General features: G+C 50.1%; 1 protein-coding gene across 2 annotated transcripts in view; it reads left to right on the top strand.

The window, feature by feature from the left end:
- RNF213 (ring finger protein 213) overlaps positions 1-12305 on the top strand; it is a 2329248-nt gene that overhangs the window by 1556146 nt on the left and 760797 nt on the right. For both annotated transcript variants that reach the window (XM_085617427.1, XM_085617426.1), the window contains exon 35: positions 10224-10415. In XM_085617427.1, the coding sequence (XP_085473553.1) occupies positions 10224-10415 (192 nt within the window). The remainder of the gene's footprint in view (positions 1-10223; positions 10416-12305) is intronic.

The raw sequence follows: 12305 nt of genomic DNA, 5'->3' as shown, positions 1-12305 counted from the left end.
AATAGTTCCCTATAGGGAATGCTGAAGATGAGATTACGAGGAGTGTGAACTGTTAGCACTTAAAAGGCTGTTCCCTGCTGTTTTCTTCCTGAACAAACTGGTCTCTAATGTTCCTCCCTTAACATTAACAGTAACATCCAACAATGTAATCCTGTTTTTCTGATGGGTTCTGTGAAAGTAAGATTACAAGTGTTCACATTAAGTTTCCTCACAAATTTCCTCGCTGTCTCTGCATACCCACTCCAGTTCAAAAAGATATCATCGATGAACCACAGCCACAGGACCACGTTGTTCTCAAATTCCATCATTTGCGTGGACATCTGTTCCTCCCACCAGCTCATGAAAAAATTAGCATAGCTGGGAGTGAAGCAGGTGCCCATCGCAGTGCCCTGTGACTGCCTGTACAATGAATCATCACAGATGAAAAAATGATTAGTGAGACAGAATTGAATCATCCCTACTAACATCTCAGAGTGGTGCAGCAGGGAAATAGATCGTGATCTTAGGAAATGTCGAATAGCCTGTATACCCAGTTCATGCTGAATACTGGTGTATAGGCTACACACATCTAGAGTGACGAGCGTGTATTTGTCATCCCAGTGTATACCATCAATGAGCGTTACAAAATGTGTGGTATCTCTCAGGTATGCTGGAAGTGCTACTACAATAGGTCTTAAATAATGATCCATGAACCGGGATGTATTTTCCAGTAGAGAACCCATTTAGGAAACAATGGGTCTCCCTGGAAATTTCACCGCATCTTTATGTAGTTTATGTAGTTTATGGAGTTTAGGGAGTAGATAGAGAATAGGGATTCTGGGATGGGCACATTTGAGATACTTATATTCCTCCCACTCCAGTAAGCCCCTTTCTCTCCATTCAACCAGCATCTTCCCAAGTTAGATTGGCAGATCTCAGAAGCATTAGAAATGCAATAACATGTGGTGTCACTTAGTTGTCTCACTCCTTCATCTAGATAATTCTGTTTCTCCAGAACCACCACTTTCCGCCCTTGGCGAATCACAATGTTTTAATCCTTCTTTAAGTTCTCTACGGCTCTTAGTTGCTCAAAGGTAAGATTTTTACTGTTTGCAGGGATTTTCTTATATCTGATTTTCTTTAGATCTTTAAGGACTCCCTTCTCAAAAACTTCAATTGCCTCGCTCTGAATATTAGGAAAAAATCTAGATTTGGGTTTGAATTTACTCCTTGGGTTTATCCTCAATTCAATGTCACAGATTTGTAGGGCTTCCTCTGTAGACACATCAATTCCTCCCAAAGTGGATAAAGTATGGAGAACCTCTATGTCATCAATATATATATATACAACAGTACAACAATATATATTATCTACTGGCGGTCGCCAGTAGATAGTTATAGTTACAACCTAGTTTCCATAGGAAATCTCAAAATTCTATTTTGAATAACTTTGGCGCCGGTTGACGAATCCTCAGGAAATTTTCAAAACAAATGGGGCGCTCCGTTCAGCTCCTACCCTGAAAGTCTCGGGGTGATTCGTAAAGCGGGGGCCGAGAAAAAGGGGGGGTCCCAAAACGCGTTTTCCCCATGCATTTTTCCATAGGACCTTTAGTCGAAGGTACAGCCCGAACGGCTGAACAGAATTACGTGAAATTTGGCAAAGAGGTAGCCATAAGGTCAAGGAAGTGCCTTTTGAAGGTCTCGTGTAAATCTGTTCAGTATTTTCTGAGAAAATAGCATTTAAAAGCATATAAATATCTATACGCTCGCACCGTGCGCGCACGGTAAGTGCACCGTGCGCGCACCCTTACGTGCGCGAGCGTAATGCTGATTGGTTGTTAGATGTCAGTCAACGTTCGAATCAGTCGAAATCAGGAAGTGTCGGCCGCCATTTTGTTTGTTTTCGATACGAGAGAGAAAAAACAAAGGTGGAGAACGTGAAAAGGGGGCAGGGTGGACAGTTCCTGACCCCCTAGCCTTTGTCAGGGGGAGTGCGCGCACGCTAAAAAAAAATATATATATTTTTAACGCAAAAAACGCTAAAAATCTCTTTAAAACAAATAAAAAATACATACATAAATTAGCATTTAAAAAACCTTTGAAAGTCACTGAAAAAACCATAGGTTTCACACACGTTATAGTTACGAATTAGCATTTAAAAAACCTTGCAAATTCACTTAAAAAACCATAGGTTTCACACATGTTATAGTTAGCTGGACATTTCACTCGTAAAAAACCAATGAAATTCCCCCGTTATAGTTAGTGCAGGCAACTATAACTCACGTGACCTCAATCCTCTGCTGATGACGTCAGATATTACATCACTGGTGACATATGTGTCTTTCTGAAAAAAATAAATATTTGTAATATATGTATAGCTAAAGATTAATGGAAGAAGACATGGGTAAATAAGTGTCTAAATACAGTGATGTAATATCTGACGTCCTCAGCAGAGGATTGCGGTCGCGAGAGTTATAGTTGCCTGCACTAACTATAACGGGGGAATTTCATTGGTTTTTTACGAGTGAAATGTCCAGCTAACTATAACATGTGTGAAACCTATGGTTTTTTAAGTGAATATATATATATATATACAGACGTGTATGTATATATATTCATGCCTTTATATATAAATCCTTTTATATAGGTATCTCTTTACACAGTTAGTTAGGCTGCCTTTACTAAGAGAGAGTGCGTTTCTGCTTACATTGCTGCGCTTTTTCTCGTGTCCTAGAGGGACCTTCACTTGTTCATTGCTTGCGATTGCTAACCCTTCCATCTCTGTCGGTTCTATGTTGAATTGTCCCAGAGAGTTCACTTCTCTCTCAAAGTGTTTCCTCTGACCACGAGTGGTCTTTGCCCGTAATTGTTGTTATGGTTCCCTCTGATTTTCTTAAAGCATTGATTTGTGCTCTCTACATCACTTGGTTCAATGGCAAAGAGCTTTGGCTCAGTGGTATTACCTATTGTCCTTGGCCTTCAGCCCTGTCCACTAATGGTCCGGCTGCAATTGGAGGAGCTATGTAGTATTATGATTATATGAAATGTTCTTTCCAACACCTCTTTATTCTTCGGCCATGGGTGTTTTTCCATAGTTACAGACTTCACTGCTGTATGGGTTTTCCACAGTATTTCTGGTGTGGCGTCTTTTTTTCCTCATCTACTTTCCTGACAGCCGGTCTCTCGCTCTCTCTCGCTCGCGCGCGCGTTCTCTCTCTCTCATTCTCTCTCTCGTTCTCTTTCTCTCTCTCTCTCTCGTTCTCTTTCTCTCTCTCTCTCTCGTTCTCTTTCTCGTTCTCTCTCTCTCTCTCATTCTCTTTCTCTCTCTCTCGCTCTCTCTCGGCTAGCTTGTCCTTCGCATGGGTTCTTTAGTGAGATAAGTTTGCAGACCCTCCTCCAGGGATGATAATGCTTGGGTATCTAATTCTAAGGTTGGGAATCTGCTCCTTGATGTCTCTATCATATGAATAAGTTACTTACCTTCTGTAACGCCTTAACTGGTAGAGACAGGATCTAGCTGCAGATTCCTCCCTGACTCACCCATTCTCCCTGCTCTGCTGACTGGTTTATCCTTTTGTCTACCAGATCCCTTTCTGAGCACTCTTGTGCCTTTCATTAGGTTTAAAAAATGTATTTTTACAAAAGAAGATTCTTTTTAGGCACACTGTTTCCATTAGCAGTTTCTATTAGTGCACTGCGCTTTTAGTGTGGAAACTAGTCACGGAAGAAAGTGACATCAGCGTGTCTGGGGAGGGCTTTAATGGACTCTGACGTCACACCTGGTGGACAGCGTCGCTCAACTCCCTCTACTGAACCGCAGAGATATTGCTGTAGAAAGTTTTCCGGATCCAGTCTGGCACCTCGGGATAGTTCAAAGGTATGACATTTGCAGCTAGATATGGTCACCTGCCAGATAAGGCATTAAGGTAAGTAATTTATCTGAAAGAAACACGTTAGTTAAATTCCTCACCTTAGAATATCCCCAGGCGTCAGACTGGATCCGGAAAGATTTTTGTAGCAATACCCCTTGCGCGTCGCTAGGCGTCGTCTGCAGCTCCGCGTCCGTCGTTGACGTCGTGCGCCGGAATGACATCGTCGGAGTACTTAGACACCGCCCTCGCGCGCTGACGTCAGTTCTTCTTTTTTCCGCGCCAGTAGGCGCCGATCCGTGAAGAGCTTACCCCTAGTCAATTTTTGACTAACTTTTTTACTGCTTTTTTGGTCGACTGTTGGTGCCGGTAGGATGCCAGGATTTAAAGCCTGTGACGCCTGTCATCGCCTGATGTCGGTGACGGATCACCATCGCCGGAGCCTTTTCTGCCTGGGGGTCGACCACGACGCGGAGTCGTGCCCCGACTGTCAGGCCTTGACCTCGAAGGCTAGACGGGAGCGGTCCCGTAAGCTTCTCGAGCTCCGCCACTCGGTCGCGGAGCCGCAGCCATCGACATCGCTCGTCGGGCAAGTCGAAGCGCTCCAAGAAGTCCAAGAGGCGACATTGCTCTTCGGACTCCCCTCGCCGGTCGCGCGACTCGGCCGAGGGTCAGGGCGGTTCCACCCCCGCGGCTCAGCCGCAGGCGCCGCGCACGTCCCCATACCCTCCGGTCCCTGGGACTGACGCGACGCCGGCGGAGGTCAGTGCCTTCCTCTCGGCCATGAGAGGCCTGGCTCCGCCGTCGACACCCGCCGGCGCACCTTCGGGCCCCGCGGGCTCGACTGGGCGACCTTGCGTGCCGTCGGCTCCGGCGCCGGCTCCGGCCCCAACGTCGCAGGTCCCCAAGGGATCCAGGCCTGGATCTCTGTTGGCGCCGGTCGACCTTGTCACGCCTCCTCCGCTGGCGCCGACACCGGTTCCACCGCCGGCGCCGTCCTCGGACAACGCCGTTCCCCGGCGCCGACTGATGTGCAAGACATCTACCGTCCGGCTCCGACTTTTCCTCCTGTGTATCAGGAATCTGATGACGGGGGCGACTGAGAGGGATTTGAGGATCCTCTGGCCGCGCATGCCTCTCTTTCTCAGGACTGGGCAGACGAACTGGGGGATGCCAGTGATCTGGACACCTCGCCGGACACTGGCTTCATCTCTCCTCCGACTGTGGCATCGGAGGAAGGTGCTGCTTTTTCAATGGTGCTGCGCAAGGCGGCCGAAGCCCTTGGGCTGGAGTTGCCTGCTGTGGCCGTAAGGACCAATGTCCTCACCGAGGTGCTTCAACCGACAGCAAGCTCCACTGAGCCTCTGCTGCAGTTTAGTGAGGCCCTCGTCGACGTTCTCCAGGGCACTTGGTCCAAGCCCTCCACAGTCCCTCCTGTGGATCGGAACGTAGCCTGGCGCCACCGCCCTGCTCCGGGCGACCCCAGTTTCCTGTCCCAACACCCCACCCCTGAGAGTCTGGTTATCCAGGCCTCTACCTCCCAATCCTCCTTCCCGTCCGCTCCTCAGGACAGGGAATCCAAGAGGTTAGAGCAGTTCGGGAAGAAACTGTTCTCGTCCTTGAGTTTGGGACTGCGGTCTTTGAACACCGCTTGCCTGTTGGACCTTTACTCCCACTCTCTGTGGGATACGGTGGAGGAGGTGCTGCCCCAGTGCCCGGTGGAGGTCCGAGCACGGCTCGCCCACGCACTTGCTGACGGGCGAGATGCAGCACGACATGCGATACGGTGTGGACTTGACACCACGGACTCTCTAGGTAGGGCGATTTCCACCACGGTGGCGCTTTGGCGTCACGCCTGGCTGAGGTCCACGTCTTTCTCAGGGGATGTCCAAAGCTCCCTCATGGACATGCCCTTTGATGGCACTCTTCTTTTCAGAGAGAAGGCGGATAGTGCGCTGGCTCGCTTTAAGGACTCACGGGCTACGGCCAAGTCCTTGGGTCTCTCGGCCCCGCGGCCACAAACTTCCGCCTTTCGTGGCCAAAGAAGGGGTGCCTCCTCACGTCCGCCGAGCCACCGGCCGCAGAACCAACCTGCACGCGGTCGCGTACGTGGTTTCTGCCGAGGCGGTATGGGGAGGACAACGTGCCGGTCAGTCCACATCCACCCCGGCAGCATCCGCCTCAAAGCCCTCCTAGTCCGAGCTTTCAGGCCCATCCCACCCCAGTGGGCGGCAGAGTTCGCCATCACCTGCTCCACTGGCGGTCCATTACTTCGGACAGGTGGGTGCTGCAAATCGTCCGAAGGGGCTACTCCCTCCCCTTCGAGACGACCCCTCCAGCCATGCCACCGCAGTACCACCGTATGTCGGAGGATCATTTGCATCTGCTGCGGGAGGAAGTTACGGCCCTCTTGGCCAAAGAGGCCGTCAAGCGCGTTCCTGGGCCGGAAGTAGGTCGTGGTTGCTATTCCCACTACTTTCTGGTTTCTGGTTCCCAAGAAGGGCAAAGGGGGCCTACGCCCTATCTTGGACCTCAGGTGCGTCAACGCCTTCCTTCGGAAAGAGCGGTTCAAGATGCTTACGCTAGCTCAGGTTCTGGCTGCCCCCGACCCTGGAGACTGGATGGTAGCGTTGGACTTGCAGGACGCCTATTTTCACATCCCCGCCCTGCCGGCCCACCGGCGTTACCTGCGGTTCACGGTGGGTCAGGAGCACTTTCAGTTCACCGTGCTCCCCTTCGGCCTCACCAGTGCCCCTCGGGTGTTCACGAAAGTGATGGCGATGGTCGCAGCTCATCTGCGCAGATCAGAGGTTTCAGTCTTCCCCTATCTCGACTACTGGTTGTTGAAGGCGGGCTCGCCCCAGCAAGTCGGCTCCCACCTTCAGACTTCGGCCGACCTCTTGCATTCGCTGGGGTTCTCCATCAATGTGCCGAAGTCACACCTGAGTCCCTCCCAGAAGCTCCTCTTCATCGGAGCGGTTTTCGATTCGGCGCAGTTCCGGGTCTATCCACCGGAGCAGCGGGTCCGGGATATTCAGGCCCTGATTCCCATCTTTCGGCCTCAATCCTGGGTTTCGGTCAGGTTGGTGTTGTGGCTTCTGGGGCTGATGGCCTCCTGCATCCTACTAGTGCATCACGCCAGGCGGCGCATGCGGGCTGTGCAGTGGGACCTGAAGTTTCAGTGAGCCCAGCATCACGGCAACCTGTCCGACCATGTCTTGATCTCGGAAGCAGTTGCAGTGGTGGCTCACGGACCGCGATTGGGTCACGGGCAAATGTCTCTCTCTACCCCACCCGGAGCATGTAGTAGTGACGGATGCGTCCCTCCTGGGATGGGGGGGCCGTATGGGAGAGGCGGAGATCAGAGGCCTCTGGTCTCCGGCGGAGTCTTTACTCCATATCAACTTGTTGGAGCTGAGAGCGATCCGACTAGCACTGAAGGCATTCCTTCCCTCTGTCCGGGGGAGTGTCGTGCAGGTGTTCACGGACAACACCACCGCCATGTAGTATTGCAACAAGCAGGGCGGGGTGGGGTCGTGGACCCTTTGTCAGGAGGCTCTGCGCCTCTGGACATGGCTGGAACACCAGGGCATTATTCTGGTGGTTCAACATCTGGCGGGCTCTCTGAACGCCAGAGCGGACGAACTCAGCCGCCGGTGCATGATGGATCACGAATGGCGTCTGAACTCGGACGTGGCGCAAGGTCTCTTTCAGCAGTGGGGAGAGCCTCGGTTAGATCTATTCGCCACCGAAGAGAACACGCAATGTCAGCAGTTCTGCTCGTTGGAATTTCCAAGGCGGCACTCGCTCGGCGACGCTTTTCGTCGCGAGTGGAGTTGCGGTCTGTTGTACGCCTTTCCGCCTATACCACTTCTGCCCAGAGTGCTGAAGATTAGGCACGACCGGGCCCAAGTCATCTTGGTGGCTCCGGATTGGGCACGAAGGTACTGGTATCCCGAGCTACTCAGTATGGTGACCGATCCTCCGATACGCCTGCCTCTTCAGGAGGACCCTCTGTCGCAGCAACAGCGGACGGTCCTCCACCCGAACCTGTCCAGCCTCCACCTCCATGCGTGGAGATTGATCGCGGCAGTTGATGCCATTTGACTTGCCTCCTGAAGTCTGTGATGTCATTCTGGCAGCCAGGCGTCCCTCCACAAGGACGGTATACGCCTGCAGGTGGAACAAATTTGTGGCATGGTGCACAGCAAAGGCTGTGGATCCCCTTTCCGCCCCTCTTTCTGAGGTTCTTCTTTTTCTTCTTTCTTTGGCCCAGCAGGACTATGCTCTGGGCACCTTGAGAGGTCATCTCTCTGCAATCTCTGCATTCTTGAGGCTTCCTGATCAGCCTTCTCTTTTCAAGTCCCCTGTAGTTTCACACTTTCTTAAAGGCATTACCCACACGTTCCCTCCTGTCCCTTTCGTAATGCCTCTGTGGGACTTGAATCTTGTCCTAACATTTCTGATGTGCGTTCCCTTTGAGCCTCTTCACAATTGTCCCCTTCGTCTTCTGACTCTTAAGACTGCTTTCCTGGTAGCTATCACCTCAGCTAGACGGGTGAGTGAGCTCCAGGCTCTATCGTCCAAGCCTTCTTTTCTGTCTGTTCATCCGGACAAGGTTGTCCTCCGGACTCGTCCTTCTTTTCTCCCGAAAGTGGTGACCCCCTTTCACATCGGGCAATCTGTCACCTTGCCCACCTTCTTTCCGCCTCCGCATCCTTCCAAAGAGGAAGAGAGGCTCCACCGTCTGGACCCAAAACGTGCGCTCTCCTTTTATTTGGACCGCACCAAACAGTTCCGGGTTGACGACCAACTTTTCGTTGGATACATGGGTGCTAAGAAGGGGAAAGCTGTGCACAAACGGACCATCTCAAGGTGGGTCGTTTTGTGCAACTCCTTGTCAAAAAAGGACCCTCTTGTTGGACTGCGAGCCCATTCGACTCGGGCCACAGTGGCTACTACTGCCCTGGGACGGGGAGTCCCTTTGCAGGATATCTTGTCAGGCGGCGACGTGGGCTTCGCTCCACACGTTTTCCAGGCATTATTGTCGAGACAGCCAAACCCGGAGGAATGGCTTCTTTGGCTGTTCTGTCCTCCAGGACTTTCTGGTGTGATCTTGGTTCGCAGACCCACCACCGGGGTTGGTATTGCTGGGGTATCTATTCTAAGGTGAGGAATCTAACTAACGTGTTTCTTTCAGATGAACAAGTTACTTACCTTCGGTAACGATGTATCTGTAAGAAACATTAGTTAGTTAGATTCCTCACCGACCCAACCAGCCTCCCCGTTCTGCGAACTGACATCTAGGTTTAAGGTTGTCCTTTTCAGGCCCCTAGACTTTTTTGGCACCAGTGTCGGTCTCTTGCATGGCTCTGCGTTCCTGGCGCTGAAAGCTATGTGCAAGAACTGACGTCAGTGCGCGAAGGCGGCGTCTAAGTACTCCGACGATGTCATTCCGGCGCACAACGCCAACGACGGACGCGGAGCCGCAGACGAAGCCTAGCGACGTGCAAGGGGTATTGCTACAAAAATCTTTCCAGATCCAGTCTGACGCCTGGGGATATTCTAAGGTGAGGAATCTAACTAACTCATGTTTCTTACAGATACATCGTTACCGAAGGTAAGTAACTTGTTCATTCGTTTGTTGCAGATCGTCACATTTTAGAATAATGGAAGGCTTATTGGTGCCACTGGGAGAGATCTAGCAGGCACATTCTCACAACATCTGACTAGTCAACGCCCTTCTTTCATTGGCCATGTTTAGATGGTAAAATAAAAAACGAAAAGCAAAATGATACTTGTGTCGCAGTGTTGTGCATGTAGCACTACCATCTGTGAACAGGTATCATTCCAATATGACCGCCACGTTCACACATGGCTGATCATGCAGTCATTCTGTGTTGACTGCACCAGTGCTTGTGTCTGCTGTTTTAATATTGTTTTTCTGACGATCGTAATCTAGAACATTTTCTGAAAAGTAAGGAAATGAAAAATATTTTTAGTGTAAAATATTTTGCATATTTGTTTTTTGTAATGGTGTTTTCAAAATCCAGGCTGATGGCTGGGAGTTAGTCCATGGTTTTTCAGTCTAGGGCTTTTCTGTCTCTGGAGAAATAAGATTACAGATAAGTAACTTTTAAATATGTCTTCGGTGTTCATCTCTTATTTTCTCATACTCCTCTTCTAAGTCTTCACTGACTTTCTGTGTAAGCAGTTATTTTTGTTTATGCTTTCATTCCACCAATTCTCTTACCTTTCTCTTACATTTTCCTCTGTTTTCCCGACTAAAATTTTGCCACACTTTATTTTGTGAGTTTTTTTCATCTTTATTCATTTATCCCATCTGCTTTTTTTTCTCTTTTTCCACATTTGAAGAAACACCCTTTGGAAGCGTATCCAAGCTGTAGTGACCCCATTCCTGGCTCACGTGGTATCAATGATCGACAGAGACAGTAATCTGGAGTTATTACTAGATGCAGAAACATGTCTTGGTGTGAAAAAGCTCTGGATCTTCATCTTTAAAGACCTGAAGTTACTAAATGTTCCTTACACCAGGACTGGCAGCAGGTGAGGCACAAATTTACAGAAGGGTAAATGCAGGGCTGTGAAACTTTTATAAAATATCTGCTTGTCCATGGGACAGGATGCTTCATAATCTACTTGCCCTATAAAACAATCCACGTCCCCCTTTGGTGCCACGGATTGAGGTGACGAATTATGCATTCTCATTGAATCAGAGCTTTGAAAGTAGCCTCTCTGATTATGCCAGGACTCATTTTATAGCAGGGTTTGTATCGTAGTAGTGCCCTTATTTTTCCACAAATCTACATACTGGAGCTGGAAGCAGCACAAAACGGTAGTTCCAGGGTTGGAACATCCCGTTGAGAATGTGCACATCTACAAACTGGCATGTGTAAGTGCGTTTCCCAACTCCTCTGTAATATCTTTTCACACTGGGATAAGTTGAAAATGTAATCCTGTAGAGAAAGTGAATTTGCAATCGCTCTTCAGATTCTCGCATAAACAAACATACTTGTGCTGTAATGCAAAAATGCAGTTCACACAGGAGCACTATTTCCAGGCCTACTTCTGTAAATGGTTGTGAATTGATGAAAGTTGTAAATCTCCACTAATGCGATGACATATACCATGGTTGCACTTTTGTGATTTTCTTTAATAATTGGGCCTCAAATTATGTCTGGTATTAGCCACGCCCTTTTGTTTTTCACAAGGAACACACAAAGCAGTTTTCTTCAGTTCCAGAGACTACTGTGGCAATAAGTGCTTTTCGAGACCAAATAACATGTTCGAGGTATATGAGCTGCAGATTACACACTGTGCATAGATCGCCATCTGGTGTTGGGCCCGGATGTTGCAGTTGTTTTTCTCTTGGAAAGTCTTTGGAAGTCACGAGGTATGTGACTCCTCCTTTGGATTGTTTTTTTCTGCCATCGGGCTCGGATGTGTTCTTCGCGCTTCAGTTCGGAACCGTTCCTGTTTTCCTGTTCGGCGCGCAATCCTCCCCCCTTCGACGGTATTGTCTCGATCGCGTTCTCCACACTTGACGCGAGTCTCAACAATCGAAGTCTTCGATTCCGGTCGTCGACGAAGGCCCTCGGGCCTACCTGGGCTTTGGTCCTGGCTGATGGAAAGGACGCCATTAAAAAAGTGTCCTCGATGTGGGTCGAAGTTTCCCCACACCGATCTCCATGAGGTGTGCAACCTCTGCCTCTCTCCAGAACACAAGGCAAGAGACTGTCCAGCTTGCGCCTTCTTCCGATCGAAGCAAACGATCCGGGACCGGCGAGCAAGGAGAACAATGGCTCACCCGTCGACTTCGATCCCCGACGACATCTTCGAACAAGGCATTGATGTCCCTGAATAACAGCACACCGAAGAGGGCCTCGTCCGCGCCTCCGAATCGGACGACTCCGACGTCGAGGACATCACTCCAGCAAAGAGGGGCGTGAGTACAGACGTCGACCCCGACCCTAAACCCCCCTCCACGCCATTGACAAAGGCTTCGGTCACGCCTTCGGGCCTAGGTATGCACCAAAAAACTGCTTCCCATACCTCGCTTCCGAGCCCGGTTAGGAAGCCCATCAAGCCTTTAGGCAGCTCGGGCTCGAGCCAGCCTACCGTCGGTGCCGAAAAAATCTCATCGGCACCGAAAAAGAAAACGCCCCTTTCCTTGTCCACGCCGAGCTCGACACCGAAGCACTCGGCGCCAAAGTCTGGCACCGGCTCCTCGGCATCGATAACATACTCGGAGCCGAGCAAGAAACCGAAAAGCCTCGACTCACAAACCTCGAAGCCGAAACCCACCCCGGAACCGAGGAAGTCAAAAGACACTGCTAAACCCCACAGCTCCAAATCAAGAACCAGTGCCGAATCCACGCCTAAAAAACCCACGGCTCCGACACCATTGGCACCGAAGGATCTGCCCCTTACAGAGGA

This window comes from Triturus cristatus, chromosome 7 (assembly GCF_964204655.1).
Source record: "Triturus cristatus chromosome 7, aTriCri1.1, whole genome shotgun sequence".
In the NCBI taxonomy this organism is placed as follows: Eukaryota; Metazoa; Chordata; class Amphibia; order Caudata; family Salamandridae; genus Triturus; species Triturus cristatus.
This window is presented reverse-complemented; position numbering and strand designations above follow the sequence as displayed.